This window comes from Lepidochelys kempii, chromosome 2, assembly GCF_965140265.1.
Source record: "Lepidochelys kempii isolate rLepKem1 chromosome 2, rLepKem1.hap2, whole genome shotgun sequence".
NCBI classification, from domain to species: Eukaryota; Metazoa; Chordata; order Testudines; family Cheloniidae; genus Lepidochelys; species Lepidochelys kempii.
The window spans coordinates 214,921,510-214,945,022 of NC_133257.1; the positions used below are offsets into that span (position 1 = coordinate 214,921,510).

A 23,513-nucleotide genomic window follows, 5' to 3' on the forward strand; every position below is an offset into this window, starting at 1 on the left:
GTAAAACTTTCTACCTACAAATATGTTTTCTATTAACCAACCTGCCCCACAGCCCCCAACCACTTCATTTTCCATAAAAGACAAAGATTTGGTGCTTGTTTTTTTCTTTAACTGTGGGAGGAGATTAATGGCTGTAGAATAACAGACTATGTCTTGTGTATACTGGAGTTTTAATTGGCACAGTCCACCTAAGGAGGGCAACAACAGACTCTGTTGGAACAGTTCTGAGCCAGCGGTCTCAGAGCAACAAAACAGCTATTTTAACATTTATAATAGTCATACACTAGCCAGAGAATAATACAACAATGATACCTTATAAAATAAAGGTCTGTTTTCCTTGGGGAGATCTGCTTAGTATAAAAATTGTTTAGTTAAGATGTCCCCACGTTTTAGTATGTTGCAGTTCATAGTTTTAATGATAAGTTTCTTCATATTCAGTATATAGCCAGAGTAACAGTCCATCCCTGCTCTGAAATACTAATCTCAGGTTATGTTTGAGGGAAAAAAGGTAAAAAATCTGTAATTTAAATATGAAACATTGGAAGTTTTTATTCAGCTGGTTCACAAAAAGCCCCTTTTCCGCACTTGATTAGGGTTGCCAACCCTCCTGGATTAGCCTAGAGACTCCAGGAATTAAAGATTATGTCATGTGATGAAATCTCCAGGAATATGTCCAACCAAAATTGGCAACCTTACTTGACACCCCTCTCATTCCCTCTCCTCACACCCCGAATATCTTCTGGCTCAGAAACCCAGCTCCATCCTGCTCATTGCACCCACCATTCACTCTCCAGTCACCAGTTACTGAGCCTGGAGAAACTGGAGGATGGGGCTAGAGGTGCAAGCAGTTTGGAGCATGTAAGGGGAGCTCCATCCCCTTTCTCTGAGTGGTTAATCTGAATTAGCCCCACAGAAGTTTGTGTGTATTCCCTGCTCTGCACCACTCCTGTTCACTCTACTGCCTGAACAAGCCTGCGTGTTCTAGTGTTTCCAGGCATCCCTGGACTCCCCCAGGGGCAGCAAATTGGTCCTGCTTTGAGCAGGGGGTTGGACTAGGTGATCTCCTGACGTCCCTTCCAACCCTGATATTCTATGATTAAGTGGTACTGAACCTGAAAATATAGTAGCCAAACTGCAGTCTATCTATAGAATGTCTTCCATGGCAGCACTGGGTGCAAGACTCACTTGGGGAATAAGTCAGGGTAGAATTTGCCCCTCAGACTTCTCTGCATGCTTGTTTACCCACTCCTCCTGCAGTACCTACGTAACTATATTTTTAGGAAAATAGACTATTAACCACTCCCACTTTTTCATGATTGAAGTGCAAGACCAGATGATATCAGCAATCATAGCGCTTCAGTAAAAGTTATTGGACCAAGCCCTCTAGTGTGGTGTGCCAATTTATGCCCCATTGCCAGCTGATCTTAATGCTGGTGTATCTGGCTATGGGCTCTTATGCCCCTAGTGCAGCATAGGGGATGTGGTTTGAGAAAAGGGATGTGGCTTGAATGGCCCCAAAGCTTAACTGATCCTTGACCACCACTTCAACAATTTGGGATCATTAAATTAGAGCAACCCCTCAGGCTGTTCTAATTTATATCTGGGACTAACCCTATGCAGCAGATCTAGGATTGGGGAAGTACAAAGGTGAGCTTTACACCACCCTGGCAGCTTTACTAACTTGGGCTGTGTACTCCATGGCAGGAGCTGAAGATCTGGTGCATTTATCTAGCCCATCTGTCAATATGGTTTTCATCACCATGTTGTCTGAGTGATAATCTCAGCTGCACTGCAATTGATACTGGCTGGAGTCAGTGTGTTGCCTGAAGGATGCAGCAGTCAGTAGTTTAATGAATGACACAGAAAATCTGGTGTTGTGTATGTGGTTTTGGAAATGGGTGTAGAATATAGGATTGCCAGTAACGGTAAAGAAAGTGATGTCTCTGGTGCAAATTCATTTGTACATGAAATATACTATAAATGGGCTAGTGTGTGACTACCAAAGTGAATAATGCAGGAATTGTTGTTGTTTGGGTTCATGTTCTCTCTTGGAAGAATAATTTGTGGGACATTTGCACAATGCTGCCTTAAATATTTTTGGGTGACTTAGAACCCTTGCAGTATATCTGATTGAATGACTGAATGTCACATTTGAGTTCAGAAGGTTAAAGTCCTATTGTTTCGGTTGGGGTTGCGTATATTGCGCTTGTTCCAAAGCCCATTGAAATCAGTAGGAGTCTTTATGTTGAATTGAATGGGCTTTGGACAAGGCCCATACAGTGATGCTCTGCTTAAGCTCTGACTTTTCTAAGGTTTACAAATCTCAAAGCTCCGGTAGGCCTGATATTGAACATAAATGGATTTAACTGAAGTAATTAAAAAAGTTCATTTAACAGGAGAGAAAAGAAAGAAAATGATACATTTTTGATTATTTAAACTATTTTGTGCTATTTTTTTTTAAAATGTGCCACCTGCTTTATTAATTGTTATCAGACCACTGAACTATTTTTGGGGTGGGAGGAATGTAAAGGTAGGAAATTAGTTTATTTTTAAAAAAATGGAAGGGAATTTTAAATCCATCCAAAACGTTGTAAGCTTTCAATGCATATGATCAGGGCATACAAACCATAAGTGAATGTGGTACGTTGACAAAGGCCTAAATCCTGAGGTCCACTGAAGTCACTGGATGATACTGGCATTTCGGAATATATTTGAAAAATATGTATATCTGAAGGGCACAGGGTTTGCACTAGCTGATAGTAGTGCAGCATGTGGATTTTGACCCTGTTCTATGTTTCCATTTACCTTAAATGTATGCTAATCAAGCTATTTTTTGTCCATGTAGGATTCACTGTACTCTGGGACTTGTATAATTTTATGAGTTATTAAAAGTAAATATGAAAGATTAATGTCTTTCATCCCAGGATCCCAAAGGATCTCTGGAGTCTGCTTTTGCAATTGAAGTGAAAGGTTGAAGGGACAGGTGAAACTTTGGCGAAGGAAAATGGGGCAAACACCTACTTTTACAAAAACTGCCTTGGAATCTTTAGGCTTGGAAGGCATTTAAGCACCCAAACCCCAGTAAATTTCAATGGGCTCCTTTGAAAATTCAGTTTGTATGTCGATTTATAGGAGACAGGAACTTGGTTTAATAAGCCATCCAAAATACTCCCAAAGAGAAAATTGCGGCTCTGATTCTCTTCTCACTTACACTGGTTTTACACATTGTAATTCCATTGACTTTGATTTTTCAATGTTAAGTCTCAATTTATCTGTTTTGGAAAGAGGAAGAGCTAAATAAATTCTACTGGAATTTGACCTATCAGACAAAAGCTATATAAATTTCCCCTGATTGACACCCCTCATTGTGTCTAGATGTTGACTGACTATTATTTACTACAATTTGTCATTTTTTGCAATTTATCTCCTAACTTTCCTTGATTGTGGTGCTTTGTGGGGACAAATAAGAAACATGAATGTTACTTGAGTTAATATCAGTCATTGTTTCCTTCTTAATATCCTGTAGCTTTATGTTGCTTTAAATGTATGCACATTCAGACGTTTGAATATTGTGGGAAAAGGATTCACTGGCATCCATTCCTGCCATTAAAGTGCTTCCCATCTGAATATCAGCTGCCAAAGTATGTGGTATCCTGCAGAGCAAGAGGATGAGGACATAGATTGCAGTGAAGCCGAACAGTTTGCACTTCCTAGCAGTGACACCAGACATCAATCTTTCATAGAGACAGCCTAGAATACAGGAAAATAAGAACCCTCAGAAAAGAACAAAAGGAGAATTATCTTCTCTTTTTCCATTTCATTCCAGTAGTTTCCTTCTAAGATCCTTCAGGATGAATATGTTCTCAAATTCCATAGGCTGACATTTCAGTGGCTCAGTTTTTTAATGTAGCTTGAAGAGGTAGAAATGTAAGCACTCTGAAATACCCAATCATTTGATTTTTAAACTCCATTTAATATAGTTTCAGGTCTTCATATCATTGGGCTATGGAGCAAAGTGCTAATTTGGTCACAGTTAATGTTTCTCACATTGATACCACAGAGTTTGACATTAGCATTCAGTAACACCAAGTTATATTATGCAGCTTGGCGATACTCCAAAATTCAGAATTGCCAGTATAGTAATCAGCCATATTTGCAAAAGCTTTGAATCAGATTTGCAGTTGCTGAAAAAAATGGTGTCGCTCCCTTGATTTCACTGGAGCTATGTTTGTTTATTCCAATTTTCATTAGCTAGGGATTTTATCCTTTACACTGAAACTTCTTGCTGGCTTTTATTTTAATATATATATCTGGCTTCACCAGCAGAATTGATTTATGGGCATGCAATTAATGAGCCATATGCTCCTCTTTGTAGTAAAAAGGTGTGGAAAGAGCTAAGAGCTGCAAAAAAACTGCTACATAAATGAGCTGCATGAGTTAATACATACCGAATCACTCCATCAAAGGGGAAAAAATAAACTTTGCTATAACCAGCAGTGGGTGTGGTTAGAAATACCCACTGAAGAGAGAAATAACTGAAGATTTTGGGCCAGATCCTGGGCTGCAACTGTGGAATGCTCAAAATAGATCAGAGTGTTGGCAAAAATGAGGTATTAAGCCACTATTAAGTCAGTCTTGAAGCTGCCCTGGCACTAGTCCATTCCCTCGTATAAATCAAAGCAGACTTCAGACTGTTGTGGCCAAAGGGGCCCTGGGCTGTGATGACAATCAGGGATTGCTGGAGTGCAGGGATACCCTAACTATTCCCCCATGCCTGCAGTTGGGGTAGGGAGTGGCAGAGGCTGCTATGGTGGCTTCTCACTATCCGAAGATCCATCCTTATGCTGAGGAAATCATCTAGGGGTTCACAAAAGCCAGCATTCGGACACACTTATTCCCCTGGGATGGTACAAAGCTGCTTCAAGGTACCAGAGGATCAGGCCTACTATCTTGGGGAGGATTTGAAACACTACACTTCCAGTGTATGGGAAAATTTGTAGTAGGGGACCATAGTATACAGAAATAGGCAGCAAAGTTTTCTGAGGCTGGGGAAGACGCTTAAGGAAATCGAGGCTCAGGTGATCTTTAGTGGGATTCTGCCTGTTCCTAGAGAAGGGCAACAGAGATGTGACGAGATTATGACTATCAACAGGTGGCTTAGGCAGTGGTGCTATAAGGAGGGCTTTGGGATGTATGGCCACTGGGAGGCATTCATGGACAGAGGACAGTTCTCTCTCGGGATGGACTTCAACTGAGTAGGGAAGGAAATAGACTTCTAGGATGGAGGCTGGCACAACTGGTTAAGAGAGCTTTGAACGAGGAATTTGGGGGATATGGTTGGGAGATGTCCAGGTAATCTCCACGCCGGATTTTAGCATTGAGAGGGGAGAAAACAAAGTAAGAAAGGATACAGCTGTGGGTAGGAGAATGGACATAAGGAGGAAGGGCAGTGTGGATACCAGTCTAATAGGTCATACTGGCTGTAGAATGACCGTGCCTAATCGGGTACAGAATGTGAGCGAGGCCAAACAGCAAAAATTAAGATGTTTGTACACCAGTGTGGGGAGCCTAGATAACCAAATGGAGGAACTAGAGCTACTGGTGCAGGAAGTGAAACCAGATATTACAGGGATAACAGAAACATGGTGGAATAGTCGTCATGACTGGACTACAGGTATTGAAGGGTATGTGCCGTTTAGGAAAGACCGAAATAAAGGTAAAGGTGGTGGAGTAGCATTGTATATCAGTGATGAGGTAGAATGTAAAGAAATAAGAAGCGATGGAATGGATAAGACAGAGTCCGTCTGGGTAAAAATCACGTTGGGGAAGAAAACTACTAGAGCCTCCCCTGTGATAGTGCTTGGGGTGTGCTATAGACCGCCAGGATCTAATTTGGATATGGATAGAGCCCTCTTTAATGTTTTTAATGAAGTAAATACTAATGGAAACTGCGTGATCATGGGAGACTTTAACTTCCCAGATATAGACTGGAGGACGAGTGCTAGTAATAATAATACGGCTCAGATTTTCCTAGATGCGATAGCTGATAGATTCCTTCATCAAATAGTTGCTGAACCGACGAGAGGGGATGCCATTTTAGATTTGGTTTTGGTGAGTAGTGAGGACCTCATAGAAGAAATGGTTGTAGGGGACAATCTTGGTTCAAGTGATCATGAGCTAATTCAGTTCAAACTGAACGGAAGGTTTAACAAAAATAAATCTGTGACTAGGGTTTTTGATTTCCAAAGGGCTGACTTTCAAAAATTAAGGTAATTAGTTAGGGAAGTGGATTGGACTGAAGAATTTATGGATCTATAGGCAGAGGAGGCCTGGGATTACTTTAAGTCAAAGTTGCAGAAGCTATCGGAAGCCTGCATCCCAAGAAAGGGGAAAAAATTCATAGCCTGCAGTTGTAGACCAAGCTGGTTGAGCAAGCATCTCAGAGAGGGGATTAAGAAAAAGCAGAAAGCATACAGGGAGTGGAAGATGGGAGGGATCAGCAAGGAAAGGTACCTTATTGAGGTCAGAACATGTAGGAATAAAGTGAGAAAGGCTAAAAGTCAAGTAGAGTTGGACCTTGCAAAGGGAATTAAAACCAATAGTAAAAGGTTCTATAGCCATATAAATAAGAAGAAAACAAAGAAAGAAGAAGTGGGACCGCTAAACACTGAGGATGGAGTGGAAGTCAAGGATAATCTAGGCATGGCCAAAATCTAAACAAATACTTTGCCTCAGTCTTTAATAAGGCTAATGAGGATCTTAGGGATAATAGTAGCATGACAAATGGGAATGAGGCTATGGAGGTAGATATTACCATATCTGAGGTAGAAGCGAAACTCGAACAGCTTAGTGGGACTAAATCGGGGGGCCCAGATAATCTTCATCCAAGACTATTAAAGAAATTGGCACATGAAATTCTAAGTCCATTAGCAAGAATTTTTAATGAATCTGTAAACTCAGGGGTTGTACCGTATGATTGGAGAATTGCTAACGTAGTTCCTATTTTTTTTAAGAAAGGGAAAAAAATGCGATCTGGGTAACTACAGGCCTATTAGTATGACATCTGTAGTATGCAAGGTCTTGGAAAAATTTTTGAAGGAGAAGGTAATTAAGGACATGGAGGTCAATGGTAAACGGGACAAAATACAACATGGTTTTACAAAAGGTAGATCGTGCCAAACCAACCTGATCTCCTCTTTGAGAAAGTAACAGATTTTTTTAGACGAAGGAAACGCAGTGGATCTAATTTACCTAGATTTCAGGAAGGCGTTTTATACCGTGCCACATGGGGAATTATTAGTTAAATTGGAAAAGATGGGGATCAGTATGAAAATTGAAAGGTGGATAAGGAATTGGTTAACAGGGAGACTACAGCGGGTCAAATTGAAAGGTGAACTGTCAGGCTGGAGGGAGTTCCTCAGGGATCGGTTTTGGGACCAATCTTATTTAATCTTTTTATTACTGACCTCAGCAGAAAAAGTGGGAGTGTGCTAATAAAGTTTGCGGACAATACAAAGCTGGGAGGTATTGCCAATTTAGAGAAAGACCGGGATATCATACAGGAGGAGCTGGATGACCTTGTAAACTGGAGTAATAGTAATAGGATGAAATTTAATAGTGAGAAGTGTAAGGTCATGCATTCAGGGATTAACAACAAGTATTTTAGTTATAAGCTGGGGATGCATCAATTAGAAGTAACGGAGGAGGAGAAGGACCTTGGAGTATTAGTTCACCATGAGCCACCAATGTGGTATGGCCGTGAAAAAAGCTAATGCGGTCTTGGGGTGCATCAGGCGAGGTATTTCCAGTAGAGATAAGGAGGTGTTAGTACCATTATACAAGGCACTGGTGAGACCTCACCTGGAATACTGTGTGCAGTTCTGGTGTCCCATGTTTAAGAAGGATGAATTCAAACTGGAACAGGTCCAGAGAAGGGCTACTAGGATGATCCGAGGAATGGAAAACTTGCCTTATGAAAGGAGACTCAAGGAGCTTGGCTTGTTTAGCCTAACCAAAAGAAGGCTGAGGGGAGATATGATTGCTCTCTATAAATATATTGGAGGGATAAATACCGGAGAGGGAGAGGAATTATTTAAGCTCAGTACCAATGTGGACACAAGCACAAATGGATATAAACTGGTGATCGGGAAGTTTAGACTTGAAATTAGATGAAGGTTTCTAACCATCAGAGGAGTGAAGTTTTGGAATAGCCTTCCAAGGGAAGCAGTGGGGGCAAAAGACCTATCTGGCGTCAAGATTAAACTTGATAAGTTTATGGAGGAGATGGTATGATGGGATAACATGATTTTGGCAATTAATTGATCTTTAACTATTCATGGTAAATAGGCCCAATGGCCTGTGATGGGATGTTAAATGGGGTGGGACTGAGTTACTACAGAAAATTCTTTCCTGGATATCTGGCTGGTGAATCTTGCCCATGTGTGCAGGGTTCAGCTGATCGCCATATTTGGGGTCGGGAAGGAATTTTCCTCAGGGCAGATTGGAAGAGGCCCTGGGGTTATTTTGCCTTCCTCTGTAGCATGGGGTCACTTGCTGGAGGATTCTCTGCTCCTTTAAGTCTTTAAACCATGATTTGAGGACTTCAAAAGCTCAGACATAAGTGAGAGGTTTATTGCAGGAGTGGGTGGTTGAGATTCTGTGGCCTGCATTGTGCAGGAGGTCAGACTAGATGATCATAATTGTCCCTTCTGACCTTAATATCTATGTATCTATGAAAATCTGAGCTGAAGCATGAGAAGCTTCAACACTGTGCACATGGCCTCTGCATGCTTTACCATCCTCTAAAACGTTTGTCTTTTTCCTACCTGAGATGTGGATTTCTGATAATTGCAAGTTAATGCTGCTTTGGGATGATACCCTTTCAATTTTTTCCCCACAGAGGGGGAAATCTGTTCATTTAGCCTTGGAGGTAGTGGAGATTGAGCCAATGTTGATTGACCTTATTAAACATCTGCTGTGATTTGTGGAGTTGATAGCATGGCAGGGTGGGGAGTTACTATGGCATAGCTGCAGTCTGCAGTATTATCCTCCAGCAGCCACATGGAGACTCCCATACAGTATAAGTTAATATTGACCTTGTTATAATTGACTTATGCAGACTTCCACTTCTTGCCTTCAGCTATTTGGGACCAGACATAGGTAGATTGAGGGAGGAGGGAGCTACACTGCATTGGAGAGACAGTGGGCCCTGAGAAGTATTGTGGATTTGCAAGGCTTTTTCATGAATGACCTAAACCTATAAGTATGGCAGGAATTCCCCACAGATCTTCTGACATCTGTGGGTTGAGAGGGCCACTGCTTCTAAGTGTTTTGCAGCTAGCCAGAGTCTGCTCCCCTGATCTCATTATACCTCAGAAATTCTGCAAGTTTAAACTATATCTGAGTTTTCTGAATGTATCTTGCAGTCCCCTGGGATTTTGCTTTAGGGGGACATGATCTGCCCCTTTTTCCCCTGGGCAGTACATGTAATACTTTGGCTTTCCCTGAGTCTTCCCACGTTTCCTCAGCCCATTCTTTCTGGTTTGAGTTTTGCAGATCTTTTGTGTGGGAATGGTTTTGTGTTTTCAACTGGTATGGCAGCAGATCAAGCAAGAGGTTTTGGCTGTTGCACAGCTTTTGGAGACAGGTTTTGTATTAGGTTGCTACAGCTTTTGGCGTGTAAACCATGGGAGCATATAGCCCAATGTACTACTTGATTATAAGTTAGCCCACTCACTGAATATTTTACTGACCACATATAGTAATTTAAGAAGAGGAAAAAAAGCAGAGATAGTTTTGAAAAAAAGGACAGAAAAAACACCTCTTTTCTCATCACAAAATAATCATGCATTTGAAACTTCCTTTTGAAATTTGTTCATTACATTGGTGACAAAAGTTAATTGCTGAATTACTTTGTGCTGCTCTATCATGACATGTTATACAGTAACTTTACTATTGAATGTGTACTAGTTATTGTGTGATATAACATGTGGTAACCTGGACGTTAATTTGTGTCACCACTACACTCTGTCAGAGAAGAATGTTGCTTTGCACATATACTTGTATAGCACCTTTCATCTCAGTATTACAAAATGTTGTATAAACAATGAAGGCTAAATTGTGCTTCTGGAGAGGGGGTGGTATGGAGTTGCCCCACCTCACCAGGGCCAGCTCCAGGCACCAGCGAAGGAAGCAGGTGCCTGAGGCGGCACTCCGTCCGTCATCGGGGCGGCACGTCCTGGTCATTGGCGGCACTTTGGCAGCAGCTCAACCAGGCTTGGTTTTTTATTTTTTTTTTCCTTCGCCGCTTGGGATGGCAAAAAAGCTGGAGCCAGCCCTGTACCTCACCTCCCTGCACAGGCACAATTCTTCTGGGAGTGCAAGCCAGTGCAGCCCCTGCTACATGCTTTCCCAGAGTGCAGCGTGCACTTTCCTCTCATCAAGCCATGCAGCCTCAGCTTTGCTAACTGATGCCATCTTCTACTGAGATGAGCATCACCCTCACACTAGCCTGTAACAAGCCTGCCTCCTTTCAACATGCCAGGACTGGGATTGTGTCTGGCCCTGTTCTGAAGAGCAAGGTGAATGGGACACTCCTTGCATCCTCTTCTTTGCACCCATGCAGGACCATATGCAAGTGTTGGACCTAATTAATTTATCCTCATAAAGTTCCTATGAGGCACTGTCAACTGCTCTTGGTGCAGTCTTTCTTGGGATCCCAGCTTTTTCCCAACTGGTCCTCTTCAATTTGTCCTTAATTAGATCAGTCCATAAACTCTTATTTTACATTGACTCTATCTGCCCTTAAACTCCAGGGTTTGCAGTCTCCTTTTGTCTCCTTGTTGGTTTCTCAAAGGCAGTCTGGCATAGGGCTGTTGCCCCTCTGCTATCCCAGGCCTTCTGCCTCCCTCTCTGTTCCCCCTCCTTTATAGCTGGGTTTGTTTTCTTTATTGGTCCCAGTTGTGGATGCATGTCTCCATGATTGGTAGTTCTGACAGCTCTGCAGAGTGTGATCAGCCTGATTGCCGGTAAGCAGGGAAGACTCTCCTCTCCCTTCTGCTTGTGCTCAGTATGGGGTTTGTAAACTCAATTACAGGTTCATAAACTGAGAGAGGTTAAATGACTTGATTGAGGCCACAGAGTGATTCAGAGGAAGAGCAAGGATTAGAACTCGAGTCTTTACTCCTAGTCTTTGAATTAAACACAATATTAATGTTAAATGACTTAAACACAAAAATGTTGAGAACGTTAAACCCATCAAACTAAGCCTTTGAGTAGGGAAAAAAGTGTCTGATTTAACATAAAGACAAATAACCAGGTTAAAATGCCATGTACCTCAGCATCCCCTCCATCCCCCAGACAGATGTAGTGCTGTACAGGCTGGGATACACTGCGGAGATATATAATACATATACTCCTTTGGGTGCGGGATATAGTACACCCTTCCACATACATTCCTTGGGTCAAATCCTGCTCTCATTTAAACCTGTGCAGCCCTATGGTGGCAGTGGTGTAACCGAGGGAAGAATTTGACCTTGTGGTAGGAAGGATATGGAGGCTCTCCATGAATAAGGTATTTTAGCATTGGTACTTATTTAACAACAATTTACAAGACACAAATATGGTAAAACAGTTCCAGCCCAAGGGAGCTAAGGGTATGTCTACACTACATTTTAAAGTCCACAGCAGCGAGTCTCAGAGCCTGGGTCTACAGACTCAGACTTGCAGGGCTCACGCTATGGTGCTAAAAACAGATGTTCGGGTTTGTGTTGGAGCTTTGGCTCTGAACTCCAGGGAGCAGGGTTGGCTGCAGCATCAACACTGCTGTTTTTAGCACCATAGCATGAGCCCCGCAAGCCTGAGTCCCCCCCACCATCTAATGTTGATGTGGAGATGGTAGTTGACTATTGCACATTACTGTGTGTTGGTAGGGCAGAAGAAATGAGCCTTCAGGAGGGTTTTGATTTCAGAGCAGTTGGGAGCCTCCCTCCATTCCATACCCATCTTTTGTTGCTATAAGATAACTGTCTCTCTATAAGGTATAAGCTATAAGGTAAAGCTCAAATGTGTTGTATCTGTGCGCTTCATCCAGCTCTTATGCAAATACGGCACTCAGCAGGGAGCATGGATCTCTGAAAAAGTCTGCATTAGACAGCAGATTTATTCATAAGACACAGAAGCAGAGTAGGTCAGTTGTATCTCGGCAGGTAGATAGTGGATCAAACCCATCTTGTTTTTCCAAACAAAAGCTAAAAGCTAGATACTAAAATGTTTCCTATTTACCACAGTAATATTAAACCCATCCATGTGTTAGCTATATGGAATAAAGAAGACAGATGGGAGTCCCTAACACAAATTGTAATTGCTCTGTTTGGACCTCTTTGCTTTTCCTTTGCAGAAGGGTCTAAATCCCAAAGAGGAGGGGCTCACAAATGGAAGAGGTGGCTGCAAAGTTTGCTCCCCCACCACCTTCCTCTTCAACAACCACTGTTGGGGCTCTGCTTAGCAAGGCCATGGGAGAGGGTGGAGTCAGGAGACCAGCCATTTTATGGGCCTGTTCCCTTGTAATTGCAATGCAATATACTGAATGATACCCAAAGCATTGTAGGTTACTGCTCCTCATTAGGTACTGGTGACTCTCAGAGATCACACTAGGTGGTAGAGATAGGGAAATATCTCTCCACTGGCCTGGTCTCCACTGGGTGGTCATTAGCCAAAGCCATTCATCACATGGTACCTTTGTGACATAGTACACATAATTGTAAATATTTTCAATGTATGTACTGTTAGATAAGTCATATGTTTCTGTTTCTGACTGAATAATAATGCACCTTACCCACAAAACATAACAAAGATAGATCAAAATTAGGTTTTGAATTCAAATAAAAACTTCCCTCCATTCACTTGGCCATAGCCATGACTGCTGAAAAGAGACACTCCAAAGCATAGCTTTAGGTTATCTCATTATGTGGTTTAACAAATATGCTCCACATTGTCTGCACACTTTTGGTTTTTTTTATTCCAAAGCCTATGTTTGAGCCCTCTGAGTGAAAAAACTTGAAAAGAAATTGTTCATCTGTTCAACAGAACTGACACACTTTTACCTTGCAGCTGTTTTTGGGGTGTTGTGAAAATGGCTGTTTTCACCGACATAGCTTCTTGAACTGACAACAGTTTTTATTGGGAAATGCATTTTCTCCCGTTAAACAAAATATGGTGAGTTGTGTATCATGGTGAAAGGCGAAGGAAATTAATAACGAAGGGCAATTTGAACTTACTGTGTTTTGTATTCTTAAGAGAATCTTATGCATAAGATGAGCAGTGTCTACCATCACATGGGAAATTGATTGGAATTTAAAACAGGTAGTAAAGGTGTTGAATTTGACTTTGGGCTATTACAGTGGGGTTCTAGCATCAACTACCACCTCTAAGACAGCCTACTTGTTGATTAATGCCAAAAGGTAAAACTGGTGCAAGGACAAATTCAAAGTTGAGAAGAATCAGCTATAATGCCAACACTGTAGAAAGTGTGTGTATATATATTATATATCAGTATTGATGACAGTGGTTTAATTGGGGTTCATGCCCTTACTTGGGGCAAGATCTTCTCTTCCCATAGTAAAACCCAGGAAAGAGGATAAAGATGGAGGGAAGTTCTGAGTGATTGTCTTATTGTTCCTTTGGATTTGTACTGTTGGAGGAGTGTCGTTTATCTGCTGAGAACAGGCTGTAGCTGCAAACCTAATATCCACATGGCCTTGGGGAGAAATCCATAAACTAACTTCCTGCCAACTACCAGGGCCTTCTTTGGATTTGGATTACCGGAGGGTCATTTAATAGGGTGGGACTCTGTGGAGTTGTTTCCTGGTGTTGAAGAGTAGGACAGCTCCAGGGTATTACCTTACTGAAGTAATATCAGTAGGGCCAATGAGAGACAAAGTGTGTATCTTCTATACTATCAGCCCCATGTAGATCCTGACCTCAGAGACAGCCCTCTGTGGGGTCCCAGGAAAGGGGTTACAGTGTCGTGTAGATGGTTAACCACCTCCCACTCCCAAAGAAGAGAAGTAAAATCATTACTGTGAAGAACCCTTCTGTGGATTGGGGAGGGAGAGGAATGTTGTGATCTGACCCTCAATTTTTATTTAGTTTTCACTTAGTTCCCACACTAATTCTCCATGAAGTTACATGGGAGTTGGAGCCACTGAATTCAGTGGGAGTTTTCCTGAGCAGACCTCTGGATTTGGCCCTTCATAAGTAGATTTTAGGAGGAAAATGAGGGGTTTTGTTTTTTTTTGAGACATTGTCCATCAACTGTTGCATGTAATACTTTAAATCATAACCATTGTTCTGATACCTATTTCTAATTTTATTGTGTTCTGTTCAATTAAATTTTTCAGCTCACTTGTTAATCATGCATGACTAAGAAAAAATGAAACTGTGTTTTGTTGAAGCTTTATATAGCTAGCACCTCAAATTCCATAAGTGCCTACTTTCCTTGGTTCTTTTGGGGAATGGGAATGGAGAGGAAAAGGGTACAGATTTTGCCCATCTTTTTTATTTTATTATCTGTTCTTTTAAAAATAGGCATTGGGTGCACGTCTACTTTTTACCCTAAGGAAGGGGGAAAGACAGTGTTTTACAATTATATTTTCCTCAGTAATTTGTCTTCTCTTTGATTCATGGAAATTTAAAAATATTGCCACGTAAGCGTTCCTGAGACACTTTAATTTCTGTTCCTGATGCTACTGATTAGTGAACAATAAGTTATTTTCCTTGGTTGCTCTGCATTTTACCTTTGAGACGTATTTTGTATTTTACAGCATATTATTTGTAGCTGGATATTGTATAATGATAACAATAGATTGATGCCTAGATTCAGGCTTCTTAGTCACAGTTATAAACTCTTGTTAGTGTAAGTGCTGCTATTTATTCTTTCATTACTGGTCTTTCCTGCTGTATTACAGAAGATGCAATTCTGCAGTCCAGAGCAGGATAAAAACTTCAGTTAAATGCAAGGGGAGTTTCAGAGCATTATTGCAGAATAATGCCTTGTCTTTAAAATGAAGCATTGCCCCCACTTGGCTACCAGTTGTCAGTGCAGACAAGACAGAAAATATTACTATTTTTGTTCCTTTTTTTCTTCTTCAATTTTGAGGCCAAATCCTGCAGTTCTTAGGCGAAACTCCCCTTTATCAGGCCTATACTCGAGCAACACAAGTTGTTTGGCACTATTTCCCAAAATGAAAACAGATTGCAAAACCATAATAAATGTTGCGATTTCATGGAAATGATTAGTTCTGTCATATTTTTGCATCTCCTCCAATTTCACTGTAATAGTCTGGGAAAGCGTAAATGACAATTTTGACTCTTTTATAGGTAAAAGCTAATAGTTGCTGTTAAAGGTGACATTTGAAAAAAAATACTGTTAAAAAATGCTGATAATTCCAAGCTTGATCTTTTGGATGATTTTATAAACCCAGATCTGTTGCAGTGCACATGGGGACAGTAATGTTAAACTGCTTCAGATAAAAAATAGCATGAATATTAGTGGTGGTCAGTTTATTCAGGTAAAACAGGATAAAATTCATTTCAGATTATTGACTCTGCCCTTTGCTGTTGTGACTAGATAGAAAGTGTTAAAAATAGGGACACTTTTTTTTCAAGGGTGGCATGGGCGGGAATACTTGCGTATATAAGACAAAGCCCCTAATATCGGGATGATCCCGATATTATCAGGATGTCTAGTCACGGTAGCTCTTGTTCCCAGTGAATTCAAGGTGAGTTTTTTCCATTAACTTCAGTGAGAGCAGGATTAAAGATTTAATGGAGTGCAACATAAAGATCAGAAAATATTCTTAGACTGATTACTCACGGCAGTATTGTTTGTTTTTTCTGATACTGCTCTACTGTATTTTCAACTTGCTGATCTTCCAAATCGATTCTCACATTTGAGAAGATTTTTAACGTGCAGTTAGCCTGCTCATTAGATTAAGAGGCTTTTTAAATGTTTAACTCTGTTAATAAAATGTCGTTTTAGTAATTAGTTTTGAAAACCATTTGACCTTAACCAGAATGAATGTAGACTGTAAAAATCAACACAGATTCCCTTCCTTGAACTTTTCACAATGCTGAAAAATGACTGAGGGAAATAAGGAAGATCCAGTTACTGTACCTTGTTTGTACAGCTGTACTTCATTGAGTGAAGGCTTGTGTTACACACAGTTTGTGATAGGAAGTAAATGCTTTTAAAACAACTAAGACGACAGGTTTTTAACCTCCACCTTTTTAGATTCTTTGTTCACTCATTTAGCTTCTGTCGAGGTCTTGGGAAGCATTTCAAATACAAATTATTACACAGTATTGAAGCTCACCTGAATAATTCATCTCCTGGTGAGCTCATTAAGGCAGTGTGTATTAAGATGTCTCTTCGCCCCCCCCTCCCCCCCCCCCACCTACAAAAAAGAAAAGATGACAAATGTTAAATAGATTGCACACTTGTTACTTCAGGAGAAGAGACATTTAAGGAATAAAGGTTTCTCAGATTGAGTGTTACCTATTTTTTGTGATAGGTAGTTTAAATTATAGTTTCAAGACAGCTATCATAAGGATTTTCAAAGGCTTGGAGGACAATCAGAAATGATGAAGCTGCCTTATAAATTGCTAACTTGTCAAGGTTCATTAGATACAGAAATTCTAATTTCTAGCGTATAGGGCACTCTGTTATTTCTCTAGTCCCTTGAAATGATGAAGACACCTTGAGATTCATTAAGGTGTTTGATTTGGCATCCGTTTACATTACAACTATGTGTTAATCATCAGTCCTGAAACATTTGACATAGTTTTGGCACTAGATGATTTCAAAGCATTTGAATACACATTTGTAAAATCACGCTTATGGATGGGATCCCAATATCTGCCAAAGGCAGTTTCCTAATTGTTCCAGTGAAACATTGCCATTAGTGGGGAAGGTTTAACTGGCTGTCAGCCAATCAGTTTTCGAATTCTGTATCAGCTGAGACTTTATGTAAATTTCACCCCTTTAAACATATGTGACCTTTAATTTAGTTGCAAGCTAAAAAGGCACATTATGGGACTGCATTAACCACCCGCCTTCTCATTATAGTGTAATTAAGACCTTCCTCACAGCCTCTTGCTATACATCTGGTGGCTATGAAAGATTTTGGCTTTCCTTGCTGCTTGATAACCTCCCACTTAAGACTGCCCAAACATCTTTAGATTTTCAAAGTTTCATCACAACAAGGTCACCTAGAGTGGTATTTAAGGAAAAAAATGCCTTGGTAAACAGTTAGTAAAAAGAACAGGAGTACTTGTGGCACCTTAGAGACTAACAAATTTATTTGAGCATAAGCTTTTGGGCTACAGCCCACTTCATCGGATGCATAGAATGGATCACATAGTAAGAAGATATATATATCTACAGGGAATATGAAAAGGTGGAGTAAGAGGCTAATTAATTAAGATGAGCTATTATCAGCAGGAGAAAAAAAACTTTTGTAGTGATAATCAAGATGGCCCATTGCTATTCTGTAAACTGTTAGTGTTTCTCTATATTGCTCCGAAACATGCAGCAAATCAAAAGTGTCATGCCTTTGGGCATGTGACCTACGCTAGCCTCGCCCAAACCTCACCATTAAACTGCCCCAGTCACTATCTTTTGACTGAATCCAAAGTTCCCAGACAGTAATAGCAGAATGCTTTGTTTTTCCATTTCTTGTTAATAGGCAGACAATGGTCATGTCCTTGTGGTGTGAGTTTCCAGGTGGGCTTGAAGACTGAAATGTCCCAGAAAGCCTTTTAACAGCTACTATTTAAATTGTTTCTTTACTCATCAAGCACTAAAACATTTTCAGTATCCAAGTCTGAAGGAAACCTGAAGTATGGTACATGAGTACACAAATGCAAAACAAATGAATGCACACCAAATTCTGTCCCTTTGAAGTCAATGGGAAAATTCCTGGTGGAAGTATAATTTAACCAAGGCTGCCATCCCCTGACCCTTCATCTCATATTCTCTTAAAGCCTTCTACTTTCTTTTGTATCCCGATTCTTCTGCTCCCTCAGCAAGTAGATTACAACCACTTGTGTCCACTTACCAATGTTTAACCTACACCATTCTCTTCATCACCTCTAAATTCAGCTCTGAAGGTGAGTTTTTATTACCTGCCATATTATGATAAAATAGCAAAGTGTAAATTTTGGAATCACTTGCTTATAGGTTAAAAAAAAGTCATGAGAGATGAATGTTCTTTGTTCTTTCTTTCATGCCTCATTAGAAATTATGTGTTTTGCAGAGGTTAATATATTGTGGGCAGCACACCAAGTACATCATAGTTCTGAAGCTTATAACTTATCCACAGCACTGAGACAATCTGCACTGCAGAGATACGTTTCTTGGGTAAGTTATGCAAAATGCAATAATATAATTGAACTTTATTAAAAATAACTGCTATTTAAAATCACAGCTATTTAATTTTGTCTGAAGGAAAATGTTAGACACCGAAAAGCACAGCGCAGAAAGGTAATCTGAGGCATCCTGAGAATTATGTGAATCAAAAATAGGTATGCTCACACTCTCATTGAGATGTGTGAAAAGGAGAAATAAAGTCAACTTTGAGGAGGACAATTATAGTCCCAGGCTTTCACACATTCATAACTTTCTAAACACAATGGAATAATTCTTCTTCATAATGCCAGCATAGACACGGAGTAACAGCAGTGAAGAAAATGGACTTACTCTGGATCTATGCTGGGGTAAATGAAGGCATGGGGAAAGCCGACAGGTATGGAGGAACACGTGGTTCGGACAGAGACATCCCTTGGGGAGGATCTACGAATGGAGATTCTCTATGTCCTAGTAAGGAGGAGAGCATGGAAGATAAAATACTGGTAGGATCTGATGAGAAACAGTCAAATGAAAAAAAGTCTCATTCAATTACATCATGTAATGGGAGACCTCTAAAAAGTGACAAGTTTTTAAAGTGCTTATATACCAATGCTAGAAGTCTAAATAATAAGATGGGTGCCTTGTATTAAATGAGGCTATTGATATAATAGGCATCACAGAATCTTGGTGGGATGAGGATAATCAATGGTACACAGTAATACCAGGGTACAAAATATATCAGAAGGACAGAACAGGTTGTGCTGGTGGGGGAGTGGCACTATATGTGAAAGAAAGCATAGAATCAAATGAAGTAAAAATCTTAAATGAACCAAACTGTACCATAGAATCTCTATGGATAGTAATTCCATGCTCGAATAAGAAGAATATAGCAGTAGGGATATATTACCAACCACCTGACCAGGATGGTGATAGTGACTGTGAAATGCTCAGGCAGTTTAGACAGGCTATTAAAATAAAAAAACTCAGTAATAATGGGGGATTTCAACTATCCCCATATTGACTGGGTACATATCACCTCAGGACAGGATGCAGAGAGAAAGTTTCTTGACACCTTAAATGATTCCTTCTTGGGGCAGCTGGTCTTGGAACCCACAAGAGGAAAGGCAATTCTTGATTTAGTTCTAAGTGGAGCACAGGATCAGGTCCAAGAGGTGAATATGGCTGGACCGCTTGGTAATAGTGACCATAATATAATTCAATTTAACATTGCTGTGGCAGGGAAAACACCGCAGCCGCCCAATACTGTAGCATTTAATTTCAGAAAGGGAAACTACACAAAAATGAGGAGGTTAGTTAAACAGAAATTAAAAGCTACAGCACCAAAAGTCAAACCCCTGCAAGCTGCATGGAAACTTTTTAAAGACACCATAATAGAGACTCAACTTAAATGTATACCCCAAATTAAAAAGACATAGTAAGAGAACCAAAAAAGAGCCACCATGGCTAAACAACAAAGTAAAAGAAGCAGTGGGAGGCAAAAATACATCCTTTAAAAAATGGAAGTTAAATCCTGCTGAGGAAAATAGAAAGGAGCATAAACTCTGGCAAATTAAGTGTAAAAATACAATTAGGAAGGCCAAAAGAAAATTTGAAGTACAGCTAGCCAAAGACTCAAAAAGTAATAGCAAAAAAATTTTTAAGTATATCAGTAGCAGGAAGCCTGCTAAACAACCAGTGTGGCCATTGGATCATTCAAATGCTAAAGGAGCATTCAAGAACAATAAGGCCATTATAGAGAAACTAAATGAATTCTTTGCATCGGTCTTCATGGTTGAGGATGTGAGGGAGATTCCCAAACCTGAGCCATTCTTTTTAGGTGACAAATCTGAAGAATTGTACCAGATTGAGGTGTCATTGGGGGGGTTTGGGAACAAATTGATAAACTAAACAGTGATAAGTCACCAGGACAAGATGGTATTCACCCAAGAGTTCTGAAGGAACTCAAATGTGAAATTGCAGGACTACTAACTGTAGTCCGTAACCTATCATTTAAATCAGCTTCTGAACCAAATGACTGGAGGATAGCTAATGTGACACCAATTTTTAAAAAGGGCTCCAGAGGTGACCCTGGCAATTACAGCCCAGTAAGCCTGACTTCAGTGCTAGGCAAACTGGTTGAACTATAGTAAAGAACAAAATTGTCAGACACATAGATGAACATAACTTATTGGGCAATAGTCAACATGGTTTTTGTAAAGGGAAATCATGCCTCACCAATCTATTAGAATTCTTTGAGGGGGTCAACAAGCATGTGGACAAGCGGGATCCAGTGGGTATAGTGTATTTAGATTTTCAGAAAGCCTTTGACCAGGTCCCTCACCAAAGGCTCTTAAGCAAAGTAAGCTGTTATGGGGTAAGAGACAAGGTCCTCTCTGGAATCAGTAACTGGTTAAAAGATAGGAAACAAAGGGTAGGATAAATGATCAGCTTTCAGAATGGAGAGAGGTAAATAGTGGTGTCCCCCAAGAGTCTGTATTGGGACCAGTACTATTCAACATATTCATAAATGATCTGGGAAAAGAGGAAAACAGTCACAAGATTTGCAGACGATACAAAACTACTCAAGATAGTTAAGTTCCCAGGCAGACTGCAAAGAGCTACAAAAGGATCTCTCAAAACTGGGTGAGTGGGCAACAAAATGTCAGATGAAATTCAATGTTGATGAATGTAAAGTAGTGCACAATGGAAAACATAATCCCAACTATACATATAAAATGATGGGGCCTAAATTATCTGTTACCACTCAAGAAAGAGATCTTGGAGTCATTGTGGATAGTTCTCTTAAAAAATCCACTCAATGTGCAGCAGCAGTCAAAAAAGCAAACAGAATGTTGGGAATCATTCAGAAAGGGATAGATAATAAGACAGAAAATATCACATTGCCTCTGAATAAATCCATGGTACGCCCACATCTTGAATACTGTGTGCAGATGTGGTCGCCCCATCCAAAAATATATATATTGAAACTGGAAAAGGTGCAGAAAAGGGCAAAACAATGATTGGGGGTAAGGAACGGCTGCCGTACAAGGAGAGATTAATAAGACTGGGACTTTTCAGCATGGAAAAGAGACAACTAAGGGGGGATATAATAGAGGTCTATAAAATCCTGACTTATGTGGAGAAAGTAAATAAGGAAGTGTTATCCTTCTCATAATGCAAAAACTGGGGACCACCAAATGCAATTAATAGGCAGCAGGTTTAAAACAAACAAAAGGAAGTATCTCTTCACACAACACTCTGTCAACCTGTGGAACTCTTTGCCAGAGGAGTTGTGAAGGCCAAGACTATAACAGGGTTCAAAAAAGAACTAGATAAATTCATGGAGAATAGGTCCATCAATGGCTATTAGCCAGGATGGGCATGGATGGGGTCCATAGCCCCTCTTTGCCAGAAGCTGAGAATGGGCAAAAGGGGATGGATCCCTTGATGATTACCTGTTCTGTTCATTCCCTCTGGGGCACCTGGCATTGGCCACTGTCGGAAGACATGATACTGGGCTAGATGGACCTTTGGTCTGACCCATATGGCTGTTGTTATGTTCTTATGTTCTTAACTGGGACCAGTGGGAGAACTGCCTGTGAAACGACTGGATGGGATGCTGTAGACAGTCCCAAGGTTGATGCTGGCACCAGCTTTCAAACCAAATTACAAGGTATATTAGCCTGGAGCCATGGGAAATCAAGCTAAGAAGTAATGATCCTAGCTTGCCTTCTTTTACGTAAACACATAGCAACAGGTATATTTATATTTAAAAAAAAAAAAAAAAAACCCTACACCCTACCAAAACAAGACACTCCGCTACTATGCAGGCTTCTCCCTCTGGGGAGAGGATGGGAGGACAAACAATAAGTGACAAATGCATTGTCAAGTTACTGAATGGACTACTGGCAGGCAGTCGGATATCACAGTGATGCATGTGATATAGAAAGCTACATAGACTAGAACTAGTTAACATCATGGTGTGCATTGCTCTTTCACATCTGAGAAAAGCAAATAGAGATTTAATGTTTGTCTTGTCGGTGGAGTTGTCTAGAACTGTGGTCTCCAAACTTTTTGGATCACGCACCCCCAAGGCCAGCTCTAGGAAAGCAAAAAAAAAAAAAAAAAAACGAAAAAGACCTGCCGCCTGCGTGCCACCGAAGATGGAGCGGGGAGAGCCGAGCTGCCGCGGGCGTGCTGCTGGTGAATCAAAGGCCCAGGAGAGCTGCTGCCGCCGTGCCGGCAGCACTCCTTTGGCGGCGCTCCTCCTGCCACTTGCCCCAGGGACGGTCTTGTGCAACCCCTGCGGTGCGCGCACCCCACTTTGGAGACCACTGGTCTAGATTGTGTAAAAGCAAAGGTGAAAATTATCTCTTTCTGAAGCATGGCCATCACTTAAACACACATTTTGTAAATACTCGTGCTCCAGGAAACCCATGCTAATTCTTAAAGAACTACCATTTTCTGAGCTGCCTACGTAAGGAAGAATCGTGTGTGTGTGTGTGTTTCTTTGCCTTTAAACATAATCAAGTGAAGGGTTATTGTCAATCTCTAAGTGATATCTGATGTCTCTGAGCATATGCAGTTGAAGGCCGTTTGACATCTCATTTTGTTGAAACATATGAAGAGGCATGTGAGAATGTTGTGGTGGATAATGTGGGATTGTGGGACTGTTCTGCTGCCAGCTCTGTATGTGTTTTAAGTTAAACATTAGAAGATAAATCTGTATATTAATCTGGGTTGAGTGTATTGTGTGGGTTGTGTGCAGGCTGATTGAAAAGATATGAAGGGAAAGAGAAGAGAAAGACATACTTCAAGTGCAAGCAGTGGTGTGAAACATATTCTTGAACTTTGAATCAAATGCCTATAACTTTGTCATGTGTGTAGGAAACATTTGTGTTAGTCTAGTGGGTTCGAAGTAGAGGAGCAGATCTCTTCTTAGGCTGAGAGGATGGTCTTGAGGCTTGCCCTGAGAAGAAGACCTGGAAAAATGGTTTAGGTCCATTAGAAGCACAGATTTTAGGAACAAAATCCTCTGTTTCTTCTGTGTGGGAGGAGTTTTCACCCCTCCTCACATCAGACACTTCTGCAGGTGACCCTTACAAAA

At 40.7% G+C, this 23,513-nt stretch overlaps 1 protein-coding gene across 2 annotated transcripts in view; it reads left to right on the top strand.

The window, feature by feature from the left end:
* Nucleotides 1-23,513, top strand: part of AGMO (alkylglycerol monooxygenase) — a 270,823-nt gene that overhangs the window by 81,852 nt on the left and 165,458 nt on the right. For both annotated transcript variants that reach the window (XM_073333806.1, XM_073333805.1), the window contains exon 4: nt 18,315-18,418. In XM_073333806.1, coding sequence (XP_073189907.1) covers nt 18,315-18,418 — 104 coding nt within the window. The remainder of the gene's footprint in view (nt 1-18,314; nt 18,419-23,513) is intronic.